The sequence below is a fragment of the Neurospora tetraspora genome (assembly GCF_033439725.1).
Source record: "Neurospora tetraspora strain CBS 560.94 chromosome Unknown B0H65scaffold_4, whole genome shotgun sequence".
Classification (NCBI taxonomy): domain Eukaryota; kingdom Fungi; phylum Ascomycota; class Sordariomycetes; order Sordariales; family Sordariaceae; genus Neurospora; species Neurospora tetraspora.
The window spans coordinates 2,820,465-2,847,471 of NW_026944386.1; the positions used below are offsets into that span (position 1 = coordinate 2,820,465).

The 27,007-nt window shown below is 51.7% G+C and overlaps 8 protein-coding genes across 8 annotated transcripts; 4 read left to right on the forward strand and 4 right to left on the reverse strand.

Moving 5' to 3' along the window:
- Positions 1-2,235: 2,235 nt before the first annotated feature.
- Positions 2,236-4,143, forward strand: B0H65DRAFT_425296 (Apc15p protein-domain-containing protein; the record flags this gene model as incomplete). The annotated part of the gene is made up of 2 exons (XM_062824562.1): positions 2,236-2,334; positions 2,515-4,143. Coding segments are annotated over 2 exons (1,728 nt in total), but the record flags the coding sequence as incomplete, so codon positions are not given.
- Positions 4,144-4,923: 780 nt separating this feature from the next.
- Positions 4,924-5,541, reverse strand: B0H65DRAFT_427281 (uncharacterized protein; the record flags this gene model as incomplete). The annotated part of the gene is made up of 2 exons (XM_062824677.1): positions 4,924-5,130; positions 5,203-5,541. Coding segments are annotated over 2 exons (546 nt in total), but the record flags the coding sequence as incomplete, so codon positions are not given.
- Positions 5,542-7,512: 1,971 nt separating this feature from the next.
- Positions 7,513-8,036, reverse strand: B0H65DRAFT_442636 (histone chaperone domain CHZ-domain-containing protein; the record flags this gene model as incomplete). Its single annotated transcript, XM_062825586.1, has 3 exons — positions 7,513-7,679; positions 7,777-7,789; positions 7,872-8,036. The coding sequence occupies 3 exons, from the start codon at positions 8,034-8,036 to the stop codon at positions 7,513-7,515; spliced, it is 345 nt and encodes a 114-aa protein (XP_062681840.1).
- A 789-nt stretch (positions 8,037-8,825) lies between these two features.
- On the reverse strand, positions 8,826-9,535 carry B0H65DRAFT_425605 (uncharacterized protein; the record flags this gene model as incomplete). Its single annotated transcript, XM_062824588.1, has 2 exons — positions 8,826-8,889; positions 8,979-9,535. 2 exons carry the CDS (start codon positions 9,533-9,535, stop codon positions 8,826-8,828), a joined length of 621 nt encoding a protein of 206 aa, XP_062681841.1.
- A 955-nt stretch (positions 9,536-10,490) lies between these two features.
- B0H65DRAFT_200003 (cyclin-domain-containing protein) lies at positions 10,491-12,247 on the reverse strand. The gene is made up of 2 exons (XM_062821768.1): positions 11,172-12,247; positions 10,491-11,088 (listed from the first exon to the last, which is right to left on the reverse strand). The coding sequence occupies exons 1-2, from the start codon at positions 12,083-12,085 to the stop codon at positions 10,590-10,592; spliced, it is 1,413 nt and encodes a 470-aa protein (XP_062681842.1). The 5' UTR covers positions 12,086-12,247; the 3' UTR covers positions 10,491-10,589.
- Positions 12,248-13,549: 1,302 nt separating this feature from the next.
- Positions 13,550-17,320, forward strand: B0H65DRAFT_200013 (armadillo-type protein). The gene is made up of 3 exons (XM_062821769.1): positions 13,550-14,193; positions 14,269-16,031; positions 16,087-17,320. The coding sequence occupies exons 1-3, from the start codon at positions 13,884-13,886 to the stop codon at positions 17,158-17,160; spliced, it is 3,147 nt and encodes a 1,048-aa protein (XP_062681843.1). The 5' UTR covers positions 13,550-13,883; the 3' UTR covers positions 17,161-17,320.
- A 4,209-nt stretch (positions 17,321-21,529) lies between these two features.
- B0H65DRAFT_200147 (family A G protein-coupled receptor-like protein) lies at positions 21,530-23,178 on the forward strand. The gene is made up of 3 exons (XM_062821770.1): positions 21,530-21,630; positions 21,815-22,102; positions 22,167-23,178. Exons 2-3 carry the CDS (start codon positions 21,980-21,982, stop codon positions 22,920-22,922), a joined length of 879 nt encoding a protein of 292 aa, XP_062681844.1. The 5' UTR covers positions 21,530-21,630; positions 21,815-21,979; the 3' UTR covers positions 22,923-23,178.
- A 217-nt stretch (positions 23,179-23,395) lies between these two features.
- B0H65DRAFT_465947 (uncharacterized protein) lies at positions 23,396-24,049 on the forward strand. The gene has a single exon (XM_062826832.1). The coding sequence runs from the start codon at positions 23,435-23,437 to the stop codon at positions 23,867-23,869; it is 435 nt and encodes a 144-aa protein (XP_062681845.1). The 5' UTR covers positions 23,396-23,434; the 3' UTR covers positions 23,870-24,049.
- The last annotated feature ends 2,958 nt before the right edge of the window (positions 24,050-27,007 follow it).

Sequence of the window (27,007 nt, forward strand, 5' to 3'; positions counted from 1 at the left end):
ACCAAAAGCTCGCTGAACCGCAACTAGGTACCACATCGCGCCATCTTAAATCTCGAAGACCGCAGTCCACTACTGTACCATCCAATATGATCGATGAGATCGTGGGTCCCGTCCACCTTTAACCGCTCGGGAGGGTCAATTGGCAGAAGGCCCACTGAGACTACGTCACCCACTTTAAAAGATTGCGGGATACCGAGGACAAGCGACACTACGCACAGCTCCCCATAGTTGGAATAGGACATATACTACAGCAAAAATTAAATTCGTCGTCTCGCTTCGACCGCTACTATATTCCCAACCTTCCCTCTGACTAGGCCAAGAGATGGAAAAGTCCGTGTGGTGATGTCTCTGTGCATCGCTACCTCCCGTGGTCTGAATGGATATAACAAAGGCGGGGTAGCAGCTGGGAGGTGTGGAATTGGCACCCTTCACCCAGCGAAAAAAGACAAGGGACCGTGGACTTTTTAGGGAAAATAAACATCGTGATGGTGTCCATCCGAAACGAGGGAAGTGGGGGTTACCTATGCTCTTTTGAAAGTTCACGAGAGCTGTCGTTGTGAACGCGGAAAGAAAGAAACCTGAGATGCATTAACTAAACTTGAAGACAACCGCCCGCGCCGGCTCAGTTCGAAGCAGAAGCTATATAGTAACTTTTTCAAGTGGAGGTATCGTATCTGTTGTTGTAAGTCCGAGGAATTATGGTCTACCTTTCAAACATCCGATTCCGGGAACTTCCTGTCTTCTGTTTGGGAACATTGGCAGAGGAGTCATCAACCTACGCAGCCTTGGCATCTTCTCGACTTCACACACCTCACCACATTGCCTTTCAGCACGGCGTTACTTTCTACAAAGACCGACATCGGCGGTCTACTACGCAACCCCCCTTGACTTGGGGGATTGACCAGCCGGAAGCGAGCGAATCCAACATGAACTTGTCTTCCATGAAGCCTGATAGGTTCGATGCCCATTCGCAACACAGAGCATGGAATGAGTTTCCCCCTCGTTTATAACTTTACAAAGCCAAAACACAACGGCCAACGGGCGCGAGCATCCTCAAGGCATTTCTACTCCATAGCATCACAGACAACAACCACTCTGTCCTTCGACAGTAAACATTCGCCAAGGAGGCCGGAACAGAAGCAGCAGTGGGAATAGAAGGTGCTTCCGAAAACACCCGATAACTAAAGCGCCTAAGCAATGAAATGGGGTGTGCTAGCTCCTCAGCTAGGTCGGATGTCAGACTCCCATATCCGTCTCCCATTTGTGAGGAACGAGTGAGAGCGTGGGAGGTTTCAACACAAAAGAGGAAAGGCATCTTGCACTACCGCATGCAAGCATTTGAGAGCATGCAGAGACCGCGGTAGGGACAAGGGGTCGATAGTCAGTTCGAGCCAGTCAACAAGGGGAATTGAAGTGCTTTGTGCCGTTCAGAGTCGTAGGGGAGGCTCTCCGATTACCTCATGGAAACTATGTGAACCTGTCCCTTGGAAACGACCCGGAGTTCTCTTTTGTGGGTGTCGTTTGCTGTTGTGACTTTGTGGCTTTGTCTGACGGTTCTGACGAGACACGGACCGGACGAAACCAGGAGATCAGCGGGATAGCCTAGAGACACATGATGAGTATAGAAGTCGAGCTCGGTTGTTATGGTAACCACACTCTGGTCACGCCCATGATAATACTTAAACCAAAATCATGCTAAATTGCAATCTTACTTGAAGTGAAAACAAAAGTTCCAGGAATATCAGTTGAAATGTTACCTTAACAAGATCATCCATCAGGGATCCTCAAATGCTTACACAGTAAGTGCGCGGGCCCTATAAAGGGCAGCAGCCAGCAGATGTAGCCGCATCGTGGGGTAAAGCTCAGGTACGTACCTGCCCCTGGCTGTAACTGCGCATACGCACTGGGTAGAGGTACCTGTACCGTTACTGTAGTGACATAAAGGTTTGCTAGGGATCTCATCCAAAACACCATGGTCTATTTGGAGAAGCTGAATTCACGACATTTCACTTATCACCACTTTGGTTAGACATCAGACCTCAGTGATCCGTACAAATCAATAGGCCCATTCACCCTAATAATTTCCCTTCCCCACTCCACAATACCTTTGCGGTTTATCGACCAACATTAATGTTAACAACCACGACATCATCCCCAGAGAACTTCAACATCAACGCGCCCTGGCTAGTCCCAAAACCTTCAGTGGAATCTTTCCGCCTACATATTCACAGCTAAAATCGGGCAAGCCGTCGCGGTCCTAGTTGCAGGTCAAATTCTGCATGCGGTGTATTTAACGATCAACTAACCAACAACTCGACCGGTCCTGCAACGGAAGTCTCGTCAACAATAAAGCAACCATGTTTTCCGTTCTCCCTGACCTGGCCCCGCGCGACGTAAGTTTTGATACCTTATCTCTGCTCTGCTCAGCCCTACCCCTTCTCACATCACACCTGACCCCTCCAATCCTACCTAACACTCATCTTGCTTATCATCTTGCTAACCACAAACAAACAGTCCCACTCCCTCTGGTACACCTCCTCCCGCAACCCTCTCGCATCCTCAACCTCTGGCCTCCTCTCGCCCTTCGACCCATCCCTCTCCCTTTCCTCCTCCACTTCCCCAGACGGTCTGATCAACAACTCACAAGCCACCAACCACAACACCACTGGCACCACCACCACCAGCAATCATCACGCCCAGCACAACAGCCGAAATGCCTCCCGCAACATCCAAGCCGCCATCATCGAGCGCTCCCTGCTCGGCCACCTCCGCGCCGACGAGACGTACATGGAGCGCCGCAAGGCCAACGTGAGCAACCTGGGTAGTACCTGGCTGAAGCCACCGGGGGTCAGCAAGACGCTGTTCCAGATGCGCGAGGAGGAGCGTGAGAGGCAGGAGCACGAGGAGGCGATGCGGCGCGAGGAGATGCTGGCTAGGGAGCTGGCGGAGGCGGAGGCTGCTGCCGCTGCTGTTGCTGCTGCTGCCGGTGGTGGTAATATCGGTGCTGGTGTTGGTATTGGTGATGGGAATGGGACTACGGTGTTGGAGGAGGTTGCTGGCGTGGAGGGGATAGACGTGGGGAATACGGATACAGTTCCTGGTGGTGCTGATGGTGGTGACATGGAGATGATGGAGGGTGGTGATGACATGGATGAAATGGGAGGGAGGGATTTGGATGAGGACATTCCGGATGCGGATGAGGGTGGGTTTGGATATGATGGGGCTAGTGACGACGATGATGAAGAAGAGGAGCAAGAGGACGAAGACGAAGAAGATGAGGGGGAAGAGGAAGAAGCAACCACCGAACGCAACACCACCGTTGGCGATCATGGCAACGACGACGAAGACACAGTCGAAGCTCCCCACCCACCAACAGCAACGAGCACCGGCTCCTCCATCCTCCACCCCCGCGGCCGCAACGACAACAACAACAATCACCAGCAACAACAGCAACAGCGGGAGCTAGCCAACGTGCGTGCCAACGAAGAACGCATGCGCGAGATGATGGCCCGAGGCGGTCTCCGGCCCACGCACATCAACCTAGCCGACAGCGCCGCGGACGAAGACGATGACATCGACGAGGAAGACCAAGCCCACATACTGGAGGAAGACGACATCATCGGCACGAACAACCACAGCGCAGGATACGCTGACGAAGATGAAAGCATGATGGACGACAGTCTAGGCATGAACGCCAACCTGGACGATGACATCCCCGAAGCGGACGAGGAGCATGCGCAAAGCGGTTTCTATGAGCATACCGATTCCGAGGCGGAGCTTCTTGATAGCAGCGATAACGAGGGGGGACAAGAGCAAGTCAACACAGGCGGCATAGCCATAGGCAGCAGTGGTAACGGTAACGGTGGTAACGGCGGTAACATGAGCCGCGGCCATAGACGTGTTAGCTACGGGCCTGGCTCGGGAGCGGGATCAGCGCAGGGCCAGCATCGCCGCGTATCGCTGCCGAGGCAGCAGCAGCAGCAGCAGCAGCAACAGAGGCTGTTGAGAACTAGTCTTACGGGAAGTGCTAGACGGAGTGCCATAGGAGCGCCAAGGAGCAGTCTGGATATCAGTGGGCTGTTGTCTGTTGATGAGAGCAGTCCCATGATGAGAAGTAGTCCAAGGGTGAGGAGGATGCACTAGAATGACAGTCCACGATGGTTCGAAAAGAGAAACAAGGGAAGGTCAGAATTGCGGACGGGAGTTTTCGGCAGGAACGCTTAGCAAGCATCATTTTGATACCAGGTCGTTTGGGTCTGGCGCATGGAGTCTTGGGATCATGGCAGTATGGATAGGTTATTCATGGGTTAGGAATCGGGGTTGAATAGATAGCCTCAAAAGACAACTTGGGTCTTCTTTGCAGCCTTAACCGCAGTTCTGATGAGTGTCTGTTATACACTTAATGATCAACCACCTCAGGTATACTTGTTGCCGTCCCCAGATTCATGATGAATCAGTATATTAGAAGAAGTACTTAAAACCTAACCAGACCCAAGAAGAACAGAAGCTTGAAAGCTCGATTCCTGAATCCACCCAAACAACGAACAAACGCGAACTCCCCAGCGCCAGCATGCAAACCAAGTCCACCAAGAATCTACCAAGGGCAGCCCCATATCCATGCTTTTTCTATCCCATAAGGCAGCCACCCACATTAACGTAGAATATTCCTGCTTCCTCCGTCGTCATCCACTCATCCACTCATCACCCATCATCGAAGTCATATATACCGTCCCATCCCGTCTTTCCCTAGCACCACAACACATAATGTGTTTGCGTTTGCTGTTTTCATCTCCATCCCATCATCATGCTCATGTCACTTGGGCCTCCTGCGCAGCAGCACAACCACACCACCGGCCAAAACTCCCTATCTCTCTCTCTCTCTTTCAAGTTCAAGTTCAGAAGAACCCCCTTTCAAAAGAGGTACTAGAGATACCTCACGTAGAAAAAGAGGAACACCACGGCGGCGAAGAAGGCAAGCCATACCCTCCACCCGACGTTGGTCTTTTGCGCCATGATGAGCATCCGGTTCATGGTGCCGCGGAGTCGGAGGCGGGTCTGGTCGAAGGATTCGTTCATTTTTTCGGCGAGGGCGGAGGAGTCTCGGATTTCGTCGCCGATTGCTATTGTCATCTGTTTGGAGGGGAGGGTGTGGTTAGTTGATGGCTGGCAAGTATGAAAGGAGAGTGGGAGAGCAGGACGTACATCCTTCAGAATCTTGACTTTACCCATTATCCCCTCCACCTGCTCATCGTTCTGGCTCTCAAGCTCGTTGAGGACTGCGTCGCTGTACTGGCCCCTCGAATTCGGCGTCGCAGGCCTAAACCCTCCCCTCTCCACCCCCAGCGTCGACGAACTACCGTTATAACTCCCACTCCCGCCGCCGCCGCCGACACCACCCCCGTACCCATATCCGCCGCCGCCGCCATAGCGGGCTGGGCTGGCGTTGGCTGAGCGGCGCTCGGCGGCGCTGGAGCCGGAATAGCCCTTGAAGAGGTCGCTGCGCGGGTCGCGCTGGTGTAGGGAGGAATGCGCAAATCTGGATTATAAGGGGAAAGAGAGAACTAGTTGTTAGAATGATGTTTTCTTATTTGTTCGAGGAAGGGGTTATGTGGTCTGTGGCACGGGGAGCGTGTTGGCTGGTGAAGTTGAGTGGGGGGGTGTGAGCGGTTGACCGGGCGGCATGGGGGATGGATCGAGTTGACAGTTTCGGTTTCGCTGTCATTCTCGCTCTCGTCGCCAGTGCTGTTGTGGTCGCGCAGCTGTCGCGATTGCTTCGCATCATGGTATTGTATTCGTATCGTATCCTATACGGCATGGTAGAAGGCGTGTTGGCGAAACTTTGAAACCAGAGCGATGACGTAGTTGAGGCCGTCGCGCCGTGCCAGGGGGCATGTCGAGAGATGATAACTTGTCTAACCACCATGATATCGATGCTGCTGCCTTTTGTCCGCAGACATCCTCCGATGGTGATATCGTACACCTGTTCACCGGAACCGGGCAGCTCGATCGATCGCTTCGTGTGTGTCGGTCGTGGGGTCGGGTTGGTTGACGGGCCAAGTCGCATTCGAATTGGGAAAGGTGGCATCTGCGTGTGGTGTGGTGCAATGCAAGACGAACGTAAAAGAGAATCGCACTCACCTGGAAGCCATATCGAGAGTGAAATTCGGGTCGATCAGTCGTTAGGATGGTAGGAAGTTAAGAAAGTAGCTACTAGGTAAATATCAAGAAGATGAAATGGCAAGTTCCATAGCGTCGGGCGGTGGGTGTGCGGGTGGTGAAGAAAGAAAATAAAGTTGGATGGACCCTTGGCCCAGTCGCCGGCAGATCCCCCTTTAATTTTGTGGTTCCCCTGTCCGGTCTCCGCCCGAGCTTGTCAGGCCAGATGTTAGTGTGCCGTCGAGGTACATAACATCTGTCCGACTTAAATGGCTAAAAGGTACAAATATCGTTCGTGCCACATGGTGTTAACAAAGACGGCTTGAATGAACAGCTGGCCTGGTGTCACGTTTCTGAGAGAGCTCGACAGTCCTTTCCCCCAATGTATCTGGCCTTGATCATTTGCTTTCTTTTGAGGTTGGGGAGGCAATAGGTTCGGCGTTATGCAAAGTTTGTTACCTGACATTGGCCAATTAGGCATTCAACGCCGTCTCCAGTTTTATTATACTTTTTTCTTCACCTTGTCGCGTCGGCGATGAATTGATTCACGTCAGATTGTGCGAGACGCGTGGATTTTAGTAGCAGCTTTTTGAAGCGAAACCAAGCCGAAGACGAGACTTTCAGAAACGTCGAAGCTTTAGAAGCTGAAATCATGCATTCGCGCAAATGTTGGCGTCTAGAGGGGCGCTAAACCAGGTACGCGGTGGATCAGGCCAAGATCGCGAACCTTGTTGGTGCGATGCTCCAGTTCCTGACGTCTGCTGACGTCTGCTGTGTACTCCAAGGACGGACAGAGCCGACTTCGAATGTCGATAGGGATGGCAATTGCCAAACACCCCGGAATATCTGTCTCTTACAAGCCGTAGCTATAACACCGTGTCTGCCTCGCCCTCGGCTGAGCTTGGTTACTGGCACTCCATCCTGTCAGGACAACTGCCCTCAACAGGGAATCATCCAGTCTCCACTCATGGGGGTTAGGTTAGTCAAGACAAGCGACCAGTGATACTTTTGAATTGGCTTGACAGAAGAGATCGCTCTACCTGATAAACGAAGCGACCACTCACTCCCTATCTATGGATTGCCATATTCTGATTTGTGAACTCCCAGAAGCATTGCAAAAAGAAAAACAGTCCATAAAGCCCCATAGCTGACATTCACGCACATAATAAGTTTCCCAACCAAGCTTCAATAGCAACCAGCCAAAAGGCCCTTACATCCCAAAGCTTGTGATCATCATAAGCAAACCCAACCAGCCACTGGCAGCGAAGCGCAAAGCCAAGGGGAAAACCAGGAAAAAAAGAAACAAGGATTTGTTGCGTTGTGAACCATCAAAGGATATCAGAAGATAGCCTCGGTCTACTCCTCCATCTCCTCATCCTCGGGCACAAACTCCTCGTCATCCTCCTCATCGTCCTCCTCGGCAGGCAGGTCCTGGGCAGCCTTGGCGTAGTCGATCTCCTTCTGGCGGGTGCGGGGACCACTGATCACGTTGCTGGGGTCGATCTCCTCGAGGTTGTCCTCCTCTGGTTTTTTGTGTTAGTTACTGTAAGTAAGCTGCTGCTGCGCGATCATCACCCGTGATTGTGCGTTGGATGATGGATTCAAAGGCAATTAACATACCAGCTTCGGGCTCCTGCAAACGGGATGGTTAGCACATGCAATGCGCAAGAAGGAACTCTGAGAAGCGCGGGCAATGCCCTTATGGCCAAACTCACCTCAGTCTCATCTTCGTCCTCATCATCCTCATCGTCCTCAGCCTCACCCATGGGGTGGTCCTCGGACTCAGCGGGAGCCTTGCCCTTACCCTTGCTTTCAAAGGTGGTGTTGGCCTCGGCGGTGCCAGCGAGGGTGGCGTCGGTGGTGCCGTTCTCGGTAGACATTTTCGAGATGGGTTAAGTAGCAAGAAGGGTGGTTTTTGTTTCTGCTTGTCTGCGCGTAGGCGATAGTGGATGGATCCGATCAACAGATTCCAAAAATGGTGATTAGTTCTTGTTAATGAGGCTGAACGCGACCAAAAGTTTGGTTTGTCAAGAGAGAGTTTTGGCTTGTGAGGTGAAGTCAGGTGGGGTGAGAGAGTTCCAAGATGTGATGTTTGGGAGTTGGTGGTGACTTCCAAGTTGAAGTTGAGCTGATGGTCCGTTGAGAGAGCAACGAGACAGGCGCGCAATGACATGGGAGCAGCGAACAGCTTCCAAGTGCCCACTTTCCAATTACTTGCAGTAAAGAGGCGGGAAGCTAAGTAAGGACCCACTTGCCATTTGGTGGTGGAGCAGTCTTCAAACAGCGCTAAACTATATCGGCAAGCCTCACCACTGGCGAGCAGCTGTCAATCACGACGCAAGGGTAGGGGCCGTGCAGCTGAAGCGGGGCCCCCTGCTTCGGTACGCAGCGTCCCCGTCCCACCTGCACTGACGCAAGGGGCAGAAGTCGCCAGCTGGAAGGTCTCTAGTGATGAGGAACGCGACTGAATTGGAAGTCTCCCTGTACTACAAACGAAATATTCACGCCGTGAGGTGAGTAAGGCAAGGGGGTCCCTCAAGACAGGAGCACTGCGATCAATACAACAGGCGCGAAACGGGCATCCTCACCGAGAGATGAATGTGTAGCAAAGTTCTATACAAGAAGACTTGTTTGACCAGGGAAGGAAAACAATGTGAACAATCTATCGATTACTTCCCATCGCCTCCGCCTCCCAGGGAGAGGACCATAACAATGGCAATAACCCACCAGTACCTATAGCGCAGCAAACAGTCTCGTCAGCAATCATGGTCATCCTCTCAATGGTACCAGAACTCGGGGGCGGGGAAAGGGGTTCAATATACTTCTGTAAAAGCGTCTTCTCCTGCGGCACCACCTGCTTGCCCTCCGGCGACAGCACAACCGGCTTGTTCAGCTCTGGCTGCTTGCCCTGCGTTGTGCGCACCAGCACCGCCTGCGGTCCAAAGTCCCTTGTCTGTCCGGCATCGATCCTGATGCCTTTGAAGGCGACGCCCAGGACGTGCTGGTTGTCATAGCTCCCCTTCTGATTGCTCTCGTCCACCGACAGCACAAAGTGTGGCGCGTACCCCTTGCCAAAGTTTTCCGCCGATATGACTGATGTAGAGGACGCCCACTTCTTTTCCGCCTTATCGTACACGCCGATGCGTAGGAGCTCGTGGCCCTCCAAGTCGTCGAGGATCTCGGGCGCTTCGTAGGCAGACACCACCGGTGTTACCGCGCTGCTTGGGTCTTGTGCGGTGTCGTAGCTGACTTCGGCGAGGAAGGATGGCGCAGAGGAGGAGTTGACGGGCTGGATATAGATTGGGACGGTGACGACCTGAGCCGTTGCGGCCGTTGCGGCGACCAAGAGCGCCGAGGCAAGCGACGCGAGGAGCTTCATGGTGGATTGGGGATTGTCGGGATCGTGTCGACCGGGTGGCTGCTCTAGTCTTCCAAGATATCGCTTGCTGCTTGATGGCGACGCGGAAAAGTTGCTGCTGTCGGGCGATGAGAAGCGGACAAGTCATGAACAATGACGAAAATGGAGCTAGAGCTGGAGATGCCCGGGCCCGAGCTTGTGCTGTCACTGCTGGGTAGTAAAAGGTGGGTCCCGGTGTTAAGCCCGGCCTTGGCATTTTTTCCCGATTGATAGCCTGGTGGGGTCTCCATCCGCTCCAGGGCCGATCACCGGCGCCGGTTGAGACTTGAGAGGGCCTGACGTCCGGTCTACAGGATAGGTCTGGACTTTCGGTACGTCCGGAACCGACACCGATATCATTACTGCTCGAACCAATGTCATGAAATGGATTAATTAAATCAGGAGAGAGAGGCATCCTGAGTAGAAAAAAGAAATTCAGTTTCGCTTCAGTGGTATCTACGAAAAGTGCTATCCCTACAAAAGTGTCTGGGTAGAAAGAACAGCCCATTCATCTCCAGAGATACCGCTGTTTCGCCGCGGTGCTTCATCGGACAGCCCAATCATCTCAAATCTGTTATGCCGTAATGTTCCCTTTCCCATCCATTTGTTGTGACTTGGCGTGGTGTTTGTCTGGAACGGGAGCAGTACTCTTCCGGCTTGGGTCCTTTAGTTGCTTGTCTTCGATAACCAAGATCACCTTCTTCCATTGTGTCCACGCCCCCAAATTTCCTGTTCGTCTCCAATCGATACCCCATCACTTGGTTTCCGTAGGCAGAGTGTCCTTGAAGAATTTCCGGCGATTCCATGATTACCTCATGGTCTTTTGCTTTTTTGGATAGATGCTTCCTTGTCGCTTTTGTCCAGATAAAGTCCCCTGTTGACTTTTCTCTATGAACTCCCCGTCGTTTTGATCCTCCATGCGCTCTATTTTTCATTCCCCACGTCCAGTTGATATACCCCAGCTCAGGATCGGACATGACCGGTCGATTTGAGCCGAAGAGCACCTTGGTTACGTGGCATGTCTATCCCTTTTTCTTCAACTCATCTCCTCTTCTCCTTCTCCTTCTTCGCCGTCTATATCGTCGTCGTCGTCGCCTATCGCATCGCTTTCATCTAGTTCTTCGTCTTCGTCTTCGTCATCTGCTTCTTCTGGTTCTGGAGATTCCAGCATGTATCCTGGGCATCTAGCCACGAGTCCACCATAATATGCGACAAGAACGTCGGGGTCGGGTACAATCTTCCAGTCAACGCGATGAAGGAATTCCAGCTCAAGCATATTGAGTTCGGCGACTCTGACACCCCCGACCCTCGCATATAGTGTATTGGTTAAGAAGGAGTCAGAGAGCCCCTTGGCGGCAACAGTAGCGGCTGTTATCAAAAATCGATGAACGGTAAGTGTGTTGATGGTGAAGTCCGAGTATAGCGCGCAAAGCCGGTCGATATAATAAACCATAGAAAGAAGTATTGGTGGTGGCAGATAGGCATGTTTTGCGAGTCGGTGAAGATAATCCAAAACTGATATTCCAGGGGCCGTTCTGTAAAATTCCCTGTCAGCAGCTTGTCCTTTCGTCCGCATCATGATCAGATCCAGGCCGTTTGGGGAATGAAGGCTGCCTACCGGGAGTGAAACCTCGTAAGGTTATGACGCTGCCCAGCTTTCTGAGCCTGCTCGTCGTTAAGTTCAATAAGCTCGCCCAGCATATGCGCAATGAGCACAACCAGGTCTTCGACTGGACAGTGCTCATATCGCCGGGGCACGATTTTGGGCGCTAACCTCGCACGCTTAGGGGAGTGCGGACCGCTTTGCCCGGCGCTCGCCGCTTCAACTTGGCTGTGGGTGACGTCGCCTTGCGAGTTCCTCCTCTTCATCACGGGGGTACCTGTCTGAGGAGTTTGCGACACCGGATGCGGTTGGGGCGCCGCTGAGGAGACCGGAGGAGTCGGGGGCACTGCCACGGCCACCGTCGGGCCATGCGGAATGGGAGCAGCGGCAGCTGCTGATGTGGAGGCCGAGGCCGAGGCCTGCTCCTCGTGGGAAGCCATGGGCTCGACGGAGGTAGGTATATGTGGGGGCTGGGACTCGACTGGGTCTCGGGCGACGGCTTGGTTGTTCGAGGATGCAGGGGCTCGACTAGAGAGCAGGGCACCGGTCGTGTAATCCATCGGCTCCATGGGCGAGTACTGGGTCGCTACATCGACGCCTGCCCAGCGCCGAGGCCGGGACGAGGGAGGGGAGCCGGGGCTGGGGCTGGAGGCTGCGGGGGAGGAGGCTACCGGTACTGGGGCGTGTCGTGACTGGATTGGAACGGAAAGAGAGGTGGACGAAGTGGCGGGGGCGGTTGTGGATTGCCGGCGAGAGGATGGGGCCGGGATCCGGGAAGCTGCTTCTCGTGGTGAAGGGGTAGGAGCATAGTGGAAGCGACCATGGGGAGCACCGCGACTCGGTCTCGGAGAGGTTGCGGCTGCGGTCACGGTCACGGTTGTCGTGGGGGAGGTTGCGGCTGCGGAAACGGGAGACCGAGTTACAATCATCCCGGCCTCGTCCGCCTCGCAGGGCGAAGCAGCAAGGCAGGAGTCCCGGCGTGGGCCCGAGCCGATGGCACGGTCGCTAACAGTGGGGCATTGAACAGGGTTGTGTTGTCGATGAGCTTTTTCTCCGTCCACACAATCCCACACGAGGGCTGGTTCTGGACCGTCTTTTGCCCAGAAGGTGACTAGTATGAGGGTGAGGTTTGAGCGCAATTGTTTACCAGCGTTGTCGGAACTCAGTGTTATTCCAGGAGCAAAAGGGGTCGATCTGACTTTAGAAGGCAAGAAATGTGGCCGAGGATCGGTCGATAGTTGGAAGATGACCAGATGGTGTTTGGGGGGGAGACAATGAGAGTTTGGATATGGGTGTCGAAGAGAGAAAAGGTCGGTGGAGACCGTGTGGCAGTACTGTTTGTTAGTACTATGTTGACTCTTGAGAGTTCGAAACACAGAACACGACGAGAGAGGCCAGATCACGTCCACTTGAGGTTCATATACTCCTGTTTTCTAGCTAGAGAACGGCACGGAGGTACATGAAAGATTACGTACGGGGCAGTGGTTGGTTAGTCCTCATGCGTCTGGGAGGATTGGGAGACATCTCACACCATATAAAAACCTCGAGCCAAAACCAAAACCGAAAATGAGTACAGCTGGCGATATCAACAACAGAACATGTACTAACCGAGGACATCAAACTTGTGTACCATCGAGTAAAGATATTATGTAGGTAGCGCCAAAGACCACTGTTTGAGGAGTTATGAGGACAGTACCTCAGGTACCTAGAGTTAGTGACACAAATATCATCAAAGTTTAGGTACCTACGACTTGTCACATGGATGACAACATCGGTATCGCCTCTGAGGGGTACACATATTGGATATAGTAAGTTGGATAGCTAGGTAACAGCTTCTTGTCTCCATGAATAAGTAGCCAGTTCAGTAAAAAAAGGAAAGGTAAGAGAGCTCAAAGCAACTCCAGTCTTGTAGACGTATATACACTATAGACATCGTATGTATGATAGATGCCATGTTAGCGCACCCAAGCGCTACAGCTACCCGGTGAGTTCCTGTGCATAGCACGTCAACCCGAGAAAGAGGAAGGAACCGCCCCGCAGCAGCCCCGGGCCAATCCATCCGTAGCCGTCGTTCCCCGCCACCGTCATTGGCCGTTCACACTCAGCGTTGGACCTTCCGTCTCGTCATGACATTCAATGTTGGACCTCCAACAATAATTCATCGCCGTACCGCTCTTTCGCCAACAGTGCCAACACCAACACCAACACCAACACCAACACCAACACCAACACCAACACGCCTGTTCCATTCATTCCTTTCTTCCTTCCCGTATCGACGCACGAGCTAGTATAAGATAGAGAGCGGCGACCGCCCAAGCGACCTTTCTTCTTCGCGGAGTCTGACACATCTCTCATCGAACGTATCCACCTTTCCATCACGTCAATCGGCCGTCCGTGCAACTCCCCCGGCGCAACTCAGGTTGAGCCATAGCAATATCGGCGACTTTACCAAATAGCTTCACGTACCTATCTTTACCAATACAGAAGCCAAAATTCGGTCTGGTTCGCGGCACAATCGGCTCTGATACGCATAGCTTCAGGTCAACCACTCCGAGGTCGTTACACCGCGGTCTACAGCTTCCGACCCAGTTTCCTCCGTGGACAAGAACGAATCCACAGCTTCGCTGGCAACACATGGCCGAACAGGGAGCGCATTGATGACCGACACGACCGATCGAACCACAAGTTATTACTAGCATCCACACAACATTGATATAGTGCCCAAAGATGGCGCATAGTCAGAGTCCCCCGGCTTTGTTGTGGCAGATTCAGAATGCTAGGAACCATGCCGAGCAGATTGAACTCCTCCGCCAACTCAAGGATGAGGTCATCGGCGATGTCCGGGGCAAGGAGAAGTGGGTGAACCACGGAATACTGCAGTCGCTCGTCCATCTGCTTCAACAAAAACCCACAGCGCAGTCGCCCTCTGGTCTGGGAAGTAAGGAGGCTTATGCGCCCATCAGCCAGACTACGGACTTGCCAGATGATGATCGTGTGCGGCTATTGGCTTTGCAGCTCATCGCTAGTTTTGCCAAAGGTACGTACGCTATGTCTCCTTGAACCCACTGGATATTGCAAAGAGTCAGAACCCTAACCGACATAATTGTTGCAGGTGGTCCTTCGTTTCTTGCACCTTTGAATGCCGTTGGAGTCGTTCCTGTTATTTTGACATATATCTGCCCGCGCAAGAACCCCGCACAGCTTGTCTTGACGTCTCTGCGTGCCCTGAGCGACATGACAGAGGCTGCCAGTCTCTCGTCGAGAACAAGTACAGAGGATACGGCTGCACTGGCAAAAGCTCTGTTTGTATCTCGCTACATCGATTCCTTGTGCGCCATCCTCGATGCAGAGTCTACCTCTAGCATAGTACAAGAGCAAAAATGCTTGGTTGCGAGTCTGATAAGTCGGTTGTGCAAGGAACCGCGGTACCAAGATATGCTTGCCGACGCCGGGGTCCTGGATGCCCTGGCCACCCTGCTTGCCAGCTTCGTGGTCGCGCGAGGAGAGGTCCTGCCGTTTACCCTGGACACGCTGGAGAGGGAGGGCTTGGATGCCGTGATACCACAACCTGCTCCTCGAGGACTAAGTCTGGCCCTTATCTTGGAAGCGATATCTGTTATGATAGCAGACTCTCGTTTCCGAACGGGTCTGCTGCTTTGTTCACCGGCGATCATGGCAGTACTAATCAGTAGTGAGATCGGCGAAAGAAAGTCTCAAATCTATCGTACATGGGAAATGCTTAAGAAAGGCGGCCTTACTTACGGTCGGCCAGTCGATCGCTCTGCCATCGACTACCTACTTCCAGCTGTTCCAGTTACGACGCCGCGATTCCTCTTGTCCCAACATCCCCCATCATTCCCATCTACGGGGGGGTCATTGGAGACGCCTGCAAAACATACAACGAGGTTTATGACAAAGGATCGGGAATGGCTTGTTGGTAGTGGCGATACCGATGAACCAGAGAGCCCGCTAATACCGTGGCTGATCCACCTTATGCGATCTAGTACTAGCGATCATGAGAAGGTCATGGCTGCATCCGTACTTGCATCGCTATTCAAGGGTGGCTTCACGAGCCCAGACCGAGAATTTTCCCTCAGCGTCCTTGTCGTTCCGGTTCTTTGCCATATACTGAAGGACTACGAAAAAGAGAGTGGCAAGAGCCTAGATGCCACCTTTGTCGATTCGGAGACCGCTACGGCATGGGCTATCTTGGAGCGGACACCAGCCGTCTTAGCCCGGCTTATTGCAGACAGCGTGTTCCTGCAGCAAATTACTCGTGATAGCGGAGCCCTGAAGCTGGCGTGCAAGTTGTTGAAGGATTCATATGAGCCCTCGGCAACCCAATCACCCCCTAGGCCTTGGACGCCGAACCCTGAAGAGAGACGGGATTTTGGAGAGGATGGATTTTCGGCATGCCAGCTTGGGCCACCGGGTCAAGTTCCAGCGTGTGCGCACAAGATCAGGATGAGAGAGAGCTCACTTAAACTCATAACATCCCTGGCCACGTTCAAGGAAGAGTTCAGAAAAGAAATAGTTGAGCAAGACATACTACCAAGTGTCGCAGAGTCACTCTCCGAAACGCCACAGAAACCGACACCGCCCAAGGAGAAGCCAAAAATGGAGGAGGATGGTGCCGTTCCGATACATCCCGCGGGTCATTCTCCCTATGGTCATAACCCAACGTCTGTATTAATCGCGGCATGCCACGCTGTAAGGACACTAGCACGATCGGTCAGCAATCTTCGAACAGCCCTGGACGACAACTGCGTGGCTATGCCCATTTTCAAGCTCTTGAAACACGTGGATATCGATGTCAAGATTGCAGCCTGTAGCGTGATCTGTAATCTGCTGATCGAGAGCAGCCCTATGCGTGATGTAAGTGGATATATATTTTTTTGCTGGTCTCGACAGTCTACTGACAACAAGTTAGCCTCTGATCAAAGCTGGAGTCATCGGCGTGCTCTGTCAATACGCCAAATCTGATAATTCGGGACTGAGGCTCAATGCCCTGTGGGCACTCAAGCATCTCGTTCACATGACGGACAGGGATACCAAGAAACAGTGCCTGGAAGAACTCGGGCCGGGGTGGCTTATTCAGTTAATATGTGACGATACGGAAGACGAAGCACTACATGCCCGGGTTATGGGTGAACGTCGACATTTGACAGACGCGGATGAAGATGAAGTGATGGATACAGATGACGGTTACGCCGAAGCAACTGACGACATATGGCAGTGGCAAGCCATACACCGGAAGGGACCTGGCTTCGATTCGACGCGCATGCGTGTTGCCGACGGCATGCTCAGGGCATTACGCGAAAGGGAATTTGATGAAGTTCGAAAGGCGCGTGAAGCCGATCTCGCGATCCAGGAACAAGGTCTCGACTTTATTCGCAATCTCATCTCCATCCCTAATCAACCGGCCCAGGCGGAAATGGTTGACTACGTCTTCAGCGAGCTAGGCCAAGACCGCCTCTTCGATATATTGGCGTCCAAGCTTCGCGTCAAGGTTCTCCGTCCGTTTGCCAGGCGCCAGTCTTCCAGCTCGGGGACGCCTGGTGGCGGAGCAGGGTCGGGAGCATCAGGCCGCAATGTCAGCATTGACTCGCGTGTGCTGTACCCGCAATCCAAGATCATCGTGGCGGTCATCTACTTTTTGACACACATCGCGGCGGGAGTTCCTCGACACAGACAACTCGTGATCGCCCAAACGGAGCTGCTCAAGCTGTTGGCGGGGCATTTTAATGATAAGGACGTGGACGTGCGGCGGTCGTTGTGTCATCTACTCAAAAATCTGGTATGGTGCGATGGTGCGGAGGACAGGCTGGGCAGGGATATGCGGGTGTTCGAACTTGAGAAGCTGGGGTTCCTGCAAAAGCTCGAAGGCCTGGAGCGGAATGATGCTGAGCTGGATGTCAGGGAGCGTGCCAAGGAGGCGGCTTCTAGTATCAAGGGGGAAGCGGGTGATGGACCCCAAGTCCCACATGGCCGGGTAGACTACTAGTGGCTTGGTACCCAACTGTTGCGAGATCTATGGATGGATCTACCAGAGGCAACGAGTCCGAGCTTCAGGTGATTGAGCAACCTAGTCAACCAGTTTGGATTGTATGTATAGTCCTGGTAGTACGTGTAAGAGCGGCTCGTGGGCATTTGTTTTGGCCTTGAGGAGATAAGATGAACGGGGAAGCTGAGTGAGGCGAAATAGTAGGATGGTTCATGCATAGCGAAGTGCAAGCAGCACTTGATAGCGTCTATCAAAGTCAACTTAGACAGTGGTAATGGCTTAGTAAATACTACAAAACAGGCTCACAATTCCTGGATTCTATGTATGTGCCCCCCCGGACTTGTGCATACGGTACCATGGTGAAATTAGCAGGCGAGTTTCAGGGCAAACCTTTTGAAGGTTCTAACAATCCAAGTATCGAGATCAAACAACCACGTCCCTATGACTCCATCACGATAAATGGCCTAGACCAGATCAACAATGTACTTTCCCCTGAGCCCTCGTCCTTTTTTTGTCTTGACTTTGGATATCGCATGCGTAAAGCTACGTCAACGACTCAAGCCTCGAAAACCAGGCTCACCAATCACGTGCCGTACCATCTCCGATACGGTTACACGGGCGGCCTCTTCCTCTCTCTGCTATCCTACCATCCAATGGGCGATGGAGATCGTTGTGAAGTTATATTATAGTTGTGTCGTTGATATTAAGATGCGAGAGTCATGAATCACCATCTGCTGGGATGACATGGTTTTGGACGTTCAGGGTAGCATCCGGGGCTAGCGCAAATCCCGTTCCAAATTGTACGCTCTTGCCCTGGAACGTTCGTTAGCTCGAGACTTCACTACGCACTCTGCAAAACGCAACCATCACTCAACCAATTCTCATGCAAAAAGTAGGTTGGTATCAACCCAATGCGTTTCAAGGGCTTCATATACTCTCTCGAATTTTTTCCTTCAAATGTGGTTGTCCCGTTATTTTCCTGTGTTGTTTTGCGAACCCCTGTCACAAGAACCGCGCTAACGAACGAACCAATATTGAACTGTAAGATTGAGTTTGGTGTGTCAGTATTACAGTAGTGCGGCACTGGGGACGATAACTTAGAGACGTTAACGATTTTGGGGTTGATGTTCGCGGAGGATCAACGTAGACATGGAAATAAGATGCTTCAAGATGACCGGACGCTCACACGCTGTCAGTCATCTTTCTCGGAGTAACTGCTAAAGTGGCGTCTTCGGGCTACGCAAATAGGGCTCTTCTACTCCCTCCCACTTTACGTGACGTCAGCCGTTTGATGCCTCCTCTTGTCCTCTTTTTTTTTCGTACTTTTTGCAACTTAATTTTCGAACTTGGGGATGGGATAGATAAGTCCATTTGTTTCTATTCGATGCTGTATCTATGATAGTTGCAAACATAAGCGAAGAAGCGAGATGCCGTAGTACATACCAGAGCGCCTTGAGAACCTAAACGTTCATCAACGAAGACCAGAAGGTGCTAGCTAAGTGTGGATTCTACGACCCGGACGTAAAAAGTGGAGATGGAATGACGGCACTGCGGTTGTGGGGTGATGACAGAACGCCGTTCGGGTCGAATGGAGTGCGGTGCCTGCGGCTCGGCGCGCAGGGCTGAAAATCTGGTCTCGACAAGGGTTGGGTTCGCCTTGAAACTGGAACTTTGGAGTCCACGAGTCCACTGACTGTGGAAATTTCTTTCCATTCCATCGGCCCGGGGAATGCTGGGGCATGTTGTCAACGCCCTATCGATGGAGTATGAAAGCTGTTGACTTAGCTGCACATGGCCATTTTGCTAGGCGGTCTTACTACCATTAGATGCATTAGATGGTCGAAAGTCGGTTTACTTCATTTAAACCGTTGTAAAGGTTGATGGCCAAACTTGTAAACCGTTGGCAATTTCAACCACCTAACACATTAACGGCCTGTTTTTTTTCCGGCGGTTTAAGCCATTCGATAGCCACCTCACAGCTTAGAAGATTCTAAATGGTAGTTCAATGGTCTGGAAAAAGTAAAAGGTTGGGAGACGCTTCAGAAGCCAAGATCCTAGAAGGCAAGAGGCTTCAAAAGGCAAGAGGCTTCAAAAGACAAGAGGCTTCAAAAGGCAAGAGCGACGATGGCCACCTTTCACCACTATAAGGCCAACCTCGAAGTAAAAACTTTGCACTTCTTCTTTTTCTTCCTTGCAACCAAAACCTCTAAGTCAGCCAGAGTGAACCGGATAGCCCATTCACCAAGTCATTATCATCTTCCAAGTGGAAGTTGCAACCAAGTGGCATTGCAAAAGCAATGCCTTGGTAAATAGACTACCCGGCTCTCTCGCTCTCTATCTCTCTTCTTGTTGGCTAAAGAAGACAAAGCTGGGCAAGGAATTCAAGTAGTCAAGCATCAATGTGACCGTAACCGTGACCGTGACTATGACTGCGACTAAAAGCGAAAAGAAATGCCCAGGTATTTGTATTTAAGACTTGGGGATTCTCAGACGTCTGACTTTTCCGACCGCTCCCCGACCGCTTATTTTTGGGCAGACGTGTGACCGACGGTCTACCTCTGGAGCGACCGTTTATGCAGTTAAACCGCTGTCACAAGGTAAACCGGTAATTATTTGACTAAGAAGTAAGACGTCTAAAGCAGTGCAACCGTCGGTCGACCGTCAGGGGACCGTCTGGGCTTTGGGGGTTCCGCAGCTAAGGAGTTAAGGTTCATTCATCCTTTCCTTCTTGCACTTCAAATGGAAATGTTGGACATGTCGATACTAGGAGAGAGGAGGAACAGTGACAAGCACGGGTGTCTGGATGTCTTATCCCTATGGAATGGAAGTTTCGGTTCTTACAAGCTGGATTTAAAATCATGATGGCGTTGTCGCGTGATCTTGCAAGATCCGTTCGACTTGCCAGTTCCATTGTTAGTGTTCGTCCCATCCCTTAACATTTTCGTCCTGCAGATATTGGATGATGGATGGGTTGATGAGGAGCTGCGATTCCGACCTTTCCGATGCGATGCCCGACCGAGTCGACAGACTGAGTACCTGCCTTCCTGCGGGAGATGGACGCACGTCACTGTTGTCTGGTTCAAAGGTCTCGAGACTTAATGGCAACATCGACACAAACGATGTTACACTAGCAAGGTACGGTTACGGTATTGTAATAGGTACTTGCCCTCTGATTACGTAACCGCCAAGTGCATCTGCCGGCATTAGTGCAACTTGCGGCAGCCACCCGCCGACCGGTCAACGACACTACTTTCCCTCAGGCACTTCGCACGTCGCATCCATCATCGTGATCCAACACCGCAGGCGTCCGACAGCCAAGGGCGCCAGGGCAGGTTGTGAGTGCAGAACGACACGGAAGCCGCGGGATCTTGGTCAGATGCCCGTGGCTGCCCACCCTGGAAGCTTCCATGGTTTGAGGCTCGCTTGACCAACAACCACCGACGTCTCCGACCCAAATTAAGTCCTCAGGACAACCTCAAGGTACGTAAGGCTGACTCGGTGAGGCTGTCACGATCTCTGCCAGAGTTTTACCATCACGGCCGACAATCATGAGCTCCTCCTGCCCCGATCGCGCTCCGAATATGCCGATGTCACTAACGCTCACAGGAAAGGACCAGGGGAGCGGATTTCGAAGGGCTGGCGATCAGTCACTTACACCAGAGATGCCGTATGCCAAGACAAGCCCTTCATGCAAGGAAACGCGATAATCGTTTCAGTCCGTCATCGTTGACAACACACAACAGAACAATATTGGGAAGGGAAAGCTCTATTATCTATGCAGGCCAAAGCGGCAAGCAAGGGACACGGGCAAGTCTGGTCATCCAATGCAAAGTGCAGGCAGTGCCTTGGAGCACCAAAGCGGGTGAGCAGGGTGAGCTCCAGTGAGCCGCCCTGTAGCTATCTCCAGCCAAACATACGACCACCATGCAAGCAAAGTCCCGGCCTAACAAAGAAAGGTGGGATCCGAGGTTGGTTTGTTTGGGTTGTTGTTGGTCCAGTGGTTGAGTGGTCCAAGTCGGTGCAAACCCTGGAGCTCCCAAGAGGAAGAAGGAAAAATGTGTGTGTTGCGGCCCGGAGCAGGTAGTCCGGCTCCGCTGTATCATCTCGTCACGACTCTCATCTCTTTCAATATCCAGACCACGTTATTGCTAGGCAAAGCTACGGGGGTAGATCGACAGGGTCTATAAACAAGCCAATCGGCGGTACAAGCGAACTAATGTCGCGAGCAGCGTGTTGGACGGATCATGTTGTCCGGACTCGGTCATGGATCGGCTGTTGTCATCCCTCTTTTGCACCTTCCCAACAGTGAACTCACCACCCTTGCTTTGTTGCAGGTACGGTACATCTTTTGCAGTTACGTACTTGACTACCGCTTAGGAGTTGCTACGGTACTTAAGCTCGGTGCGCCGGTGCGGCTGCTGTCGTCCCTCCTTCGTCCCTTCGCCTTACGGAACAATGACACCGGAAAAGGCGGGTTTCGAGAACTTTCCCATCAAGCCTTCCCAAGTGATGTGACCAATGCTATCTCCGGGCCCTGCAAGCAGATGTCATCCAAACATCCAAGGCAGGCCAGACCGGAAAGCACACATCTCCCCAGCCTGCATCTCCTATAAAAGTCTCCAGTCTTGCCTACATCTGACCCAATCCTTCTCAGTCCATCATCAGAGTTCGTGCAACACTTCAACGAAGCATACACTTCTCACCAACTTAGCCATCCTTACCGGGAAACGAGCAAATCAACGAGTTATCTCGCTCCCGTTTAGTGTACGACTAGCACCAGCAACCGTTACACCTCGCCACCCGAATCATCGGAACCACAATGGCGATTCTACTCCCACGCAACGACGTCTTGAACGTCCATCCCGCTCCTCAGGGCCAGCACCTGAGTGAGCACGGCTCGGATTGGCTCTGGGCTGTTACTGCCCTCTTTGCACTCAACACAGTAGGTTCCCCATCTCATCGGACGCTCATGATCATATTCCTATGCTGACCCATCGTTTCAACAGCTCGTCCTATTTGCTCTCAAGTTCAAGGCCAGCCGCGGTGAACGCCTCTGGCATTACATCTGGATCGTCACCAACCTCGTGGCTACCCTCGCATACTTTGCTATGGCGGCTAACCTCGCCTGGGATGTGGTCAGCCAAAGGAACCAAGTCCGTCACCATGGTCCTACCCGCCAAATTTTCTGGGCCAAGTATGTCCTCTGGGTCGTCTCTTTCCCCGCGGCCATTCTCGCCATGGGCATCCTCTCGGGCGTCTCTTGGGCCACCATCGTTTTCAACATCTTCCTCTCCTGGATCTGGGTCATCGGCTATCTCGTCGCCACCTATGTTCCTTCCAACTACAAGTGGGGCTTCTTTGCCTTTGCCTTCCTTGCCCACATCTTCCTCGCCTTTGAGACATTGTTCCGCGCCCGCCGCTCGGCTAACCGTGTTGGTATCAACCGCGACTACATGATGCTCTCTGGCTGGACCAACCTCCTCTGGCTCCTCTACCCCATTGCCTGGGGCGTCTCTGACGGCGGCAACGTCATTGGTGTCACCAAGAGCATGATCTTCTTCGGCATTCTCGACGTCCTCTTCATCACCACTCTCAGCTATGCCTTTGTCTTCCTCAGCCGCCGCTGGGACTACAGCCGCCTAAACATTGCCTTCACTCAGTATGGACGCGTCCCCATCGCCGGTACTTACCCTGAGAAGCATGCCACCACCGGCCACCACTCCGGTGAAACTGCTCCTCAACTCGCTGCTCCTGCCGTCTAAGCAATGCACTACTTCTGAGGGTCTTGCCATCAATCATTTAGGTGTACGGCATCACAACAGATGACCCTATTCCAGCCTGCTCGCCCTTAGCTGGTTGAGCACCTGGGAAAGATATCAGCTACAAGACTTGTTACGACGAAATGACAATGCGCTCCTTTTTCCTGTCCGGTTACGGTTCTCGTTTTGTTTCAATGCACAACGATACCCCATACATTCGCTCGCTTTTGTGTTTTGGCGATATGAGTAAGGAGGATAGAGGTTACGATATGGGATGGATATACCACGAAAGGGCCGTCGGTTGGCTACTGTGGAGGAAGGATGAGGGTGAAGGATATTGGTCGATATCACTACGGAGTTGGAACGCATGATGGGATGGCTGTTAATGAATAATGGAGTAGATGGGGGAGGCATTCCATGCTATAGACAACTCGGGTAAATATTTAATAACATGATTCGTATGAAAACTCATTGCTGTTTCTGGTTGTAGTTTTGTCGCTCCTAGCACGGTGTGAATGTCGAATCTCATTATGACTTGTGCAATTTTTATTTGTTGGACATGCTTGATCATGTCCCCAGCATACCGTGATATCTGTCTTGGTGATGGACCACACTTGCTGAACATAGTGGAACAATGGGAAGAACCTAACAGACATCTGTATCCAGGTATTTGCCTTCAACCAGGTGTGAACTGGTCGAACCTCGGTGAAGACTTCAGAAATGGAGCTTTGTCACTGCCCGTCGGTATAAAGGTAGAAGAGCACGTTGTTGTCATATTTTTTTATATGCAGCCCGTTTGGACTGGACAAAATTGGGGCCAACGGGGGAGACAGAAAGCTCTAGAGACCCGCTGGGAGCCTAGGAGACGTGGTGCCATCTCACTTAGGCGCCTTCGCTTACGTCTACACTTGCACTGCAGATCTTCTGGGTCCATGATGTGGATGTCGTAGGTATGAGAGAGATGCGGAGGTGCGAAGGTACCTTGTGGAATGAGTAGGAAGTGGAAGGTAGGTAGCAAGCAGGCAAGTCAGATAAGGAGGTTGGTGGTGCCTTTAGATGATGGGCAGAGTAGACTAGGGTGATGTCACTCTTAGATCTCTCTCTCTTTTCCGTTCATGATTGTACTTGCCTTACCTTCCGCGGTCAATAATGTTGTCTTTTTTTTTTTTTTTTTTTTTTTTTTTGGCACAGAGGAAAGACTGATGTGATCCCGCTTGATACAGGTAGTAAGTAGTAGTATGTAGCAATTCCCACATCACAGTTTGAAAGTGAAAGGATTCATTCAGTTGGGTACCGGCCTGTTTTTAGCTCACGGCTAGTAATACATATCTCTCCACCTCTCTCACAACCAGCAGGAACTACATAAGAGAGACGACTGGAGACAGACGGGAGCTCTGAACAACTTTCTCCCCCAGTGCCCACCTCCACCAACCAACCGACAATTGTCGCACAACATGCATGTCCACGGGTGTAATGCTACGTTATCTGCCGCTTAGGTAACAGGAATAGACAACGTACTATACTCCATTACCACTACCGGCCGGAATACTGCCATACCATCAGAGCGGGAGTGGCTTGGTGAGTAAAGGAAGAGTTATACCATTTCTTGGGTCCGAGGTAGATGATGGGTGGTCGGAGGGTGGAAGTGGAGGTTGTTGTCCGCTGCAGTTTAGTACATATGATAGAGGGTGGTGGTATATCGGTGTTGGATACCACTGCCGTGGTCTTGTCAACATGTGAGATGACTGCATCACGAAGGTTTTCTTGGGATTGCCCATACCGGCAGACATGGTGAGTAAAATTTCGTCTCTGGTTGTGAAATGTGGGAAAGAACGACTGCCCCTGGTGGTGTGATCGTTAGGTATGTCTGGAGTAAAGATGAGGAAGGAGCGAAGGTAGAACACAAGGAAGGGACCAATACCGTGTGATGAGTCCTCCGAATTTCAAATGGAAGTTATCAACGGCTACATATAGGTACCAATGTATGTGCCTAAGTAGCCACCCAGCCTCCATCACCAACTCCTTCTCTCTCTCTCTCTCTATCTCCTCTCTGCACTCTTCTCACTTCCCTTCCCTTTCTTTGCCTCATAGGTACCTACACATCCCAAGATGACCCACCGGTATTACCGACAAGCCCTGCATCTACCCACGCACCACCCACGTCCACCACGTTTTCTATAAATTGCCCAAGGATCAGGGTCAAGCAGCCTTCAAAAGTTCGAAAGCAAACAACCTCCTACATACCTGTAACCTACAGGTATGTAGGTATCTTCCCTCACAGTGTCAACACATACATGGACAGACACACGTTGGCAAACTCTAAGACGGTAACCTCCGTCGGCGGGAAGAGTGAAGTGGACTGGACGCAATTGTGTTACATGACATGGAGACAGACGGAACGCTTACATAGGTAGCCGTGGGAGTGTAGGGTTGGTACATAGGCGGTAAGGTAGTTAGTTAGGTATGTACCGTCTTTTAATGTGGTTATCCGTACCCGAGAGTCCGCGGTAAGTGGATTTGTTCTCAGGAGCGGGTAGATGGGGGTGAATAATTCCGTGTTCGAGTTAACGAGGTAGGTATGTCGTTATGGTATTTGGGTCTTTGGTTGCGGTTAAACGGCTGTGGCTTTTGTGTGTTGCTTCCTTTGCTTATGCTTGAAAATATAAACTGTCATAGTTTGATGTGGTGATTCCTAACGGCCGAAACAAAACGTACCTCTATAGAATGTGGATGATAGTCAGAGAGCCTTTGAGTGACTACCGCTAATACTTATCCATAAGAGATTTACCAAAGGCACTAGCTAGGAAAATGGGATAACCCTATTGGATTGATGCCTCATATGCACTAAAGCCGCCTTGCATATGCAGCTTCTCTTACCAAAACTGCCAGGTTTAGTAAATCTCTTATGACTGAGTAAAAGCGGTACTCAGTCACCCTTAGTATTGATGGCTTGCACTTTACCTAGTCTCACTGGTCTGGAAAAGTAATGTGCACAACGGTAGATAATCCGAGCAAGACGGATAGTTCCATCGAACTCGTTTGAACCGACTACCCATCTTTTTCTTCATCCATTTTGTGCAAGATATAAGAACATCCGATACCTACTCTGATACTGTAAACCAAGCTAGCATCCCGTCCCTTGCCTAAGCAAGCTTCCTCTCTTTCGGGCCCGAGGGACGACGATCCCGTGGTCGAATGTAAGCCACAGCTTCAGGCTGAAATTGGAATGGGTTGGACCGTCCCGGTTCGTTACTGTGTCGTTCTACCCCTGCGAATAACAAGAGGCCACAACAATGTAGTGTAGCACCAGTTACCGTCTCTTAACGGAACGTGGTGCGGCCAATGGGAAAGGTCTAAGTAGAAAACATGCAATGCGTACAAACTAGAAATCATGTTGAAGAAGCATGTTTGAATGGACCTTGGTAAGTCAGAGAGTGAACGAGTGGTTTTTGGTAAAGGTGAAGGAGGAGTATGTATGTACGTACCATCGAGATCAATCAACTGGGACAAGGCCACGCCACAGTAACGCCTTATGGTTGAACGGTGTTGCCCTCGACGGAATTCTCCGTGCGTTTGTCTTGCAACCAAGACGGTTTCCGTCTTTCACGGTGTTTGGTTCATGATGGGGTTGGTTGACTGTTGTTGCTGTGTCTGTTTATGCTTGTACACAACCTTGACTAGGTACTAACTCTTGTAAACCATCGTTCTGGGACTGGGCCATGATCTAGCGGTTGAGAGTCTTGTCTGACATCCGTCACAGTAACCGCCTATAGGGGTGCTATCTCTTGTGTTTTTCCCTCTCTCTTTTCCGCGAGCTGGTGATCGTTGAGGAAAAGCCAAACCGAGCGTGCAAAGAGTCCTTGTTCAAACCACAAGAGGCACCGCAAGCACCACGACTCTTCGCGGGTCGTTGATTGATTGATTAATTGCCTACCCTCCATGTTCTGCACTGAAGATCGCAGGTCTCGTGTTCTTTAAGCCATGGGCTTGGGGGCTTGCAGTGCGTACAGTGGAAACTGCTTGTACGTGGGGGACGGGCCCCCATCTTATCCATATGGTAGATGAACCGGTATCGTTTCAAACCTCCT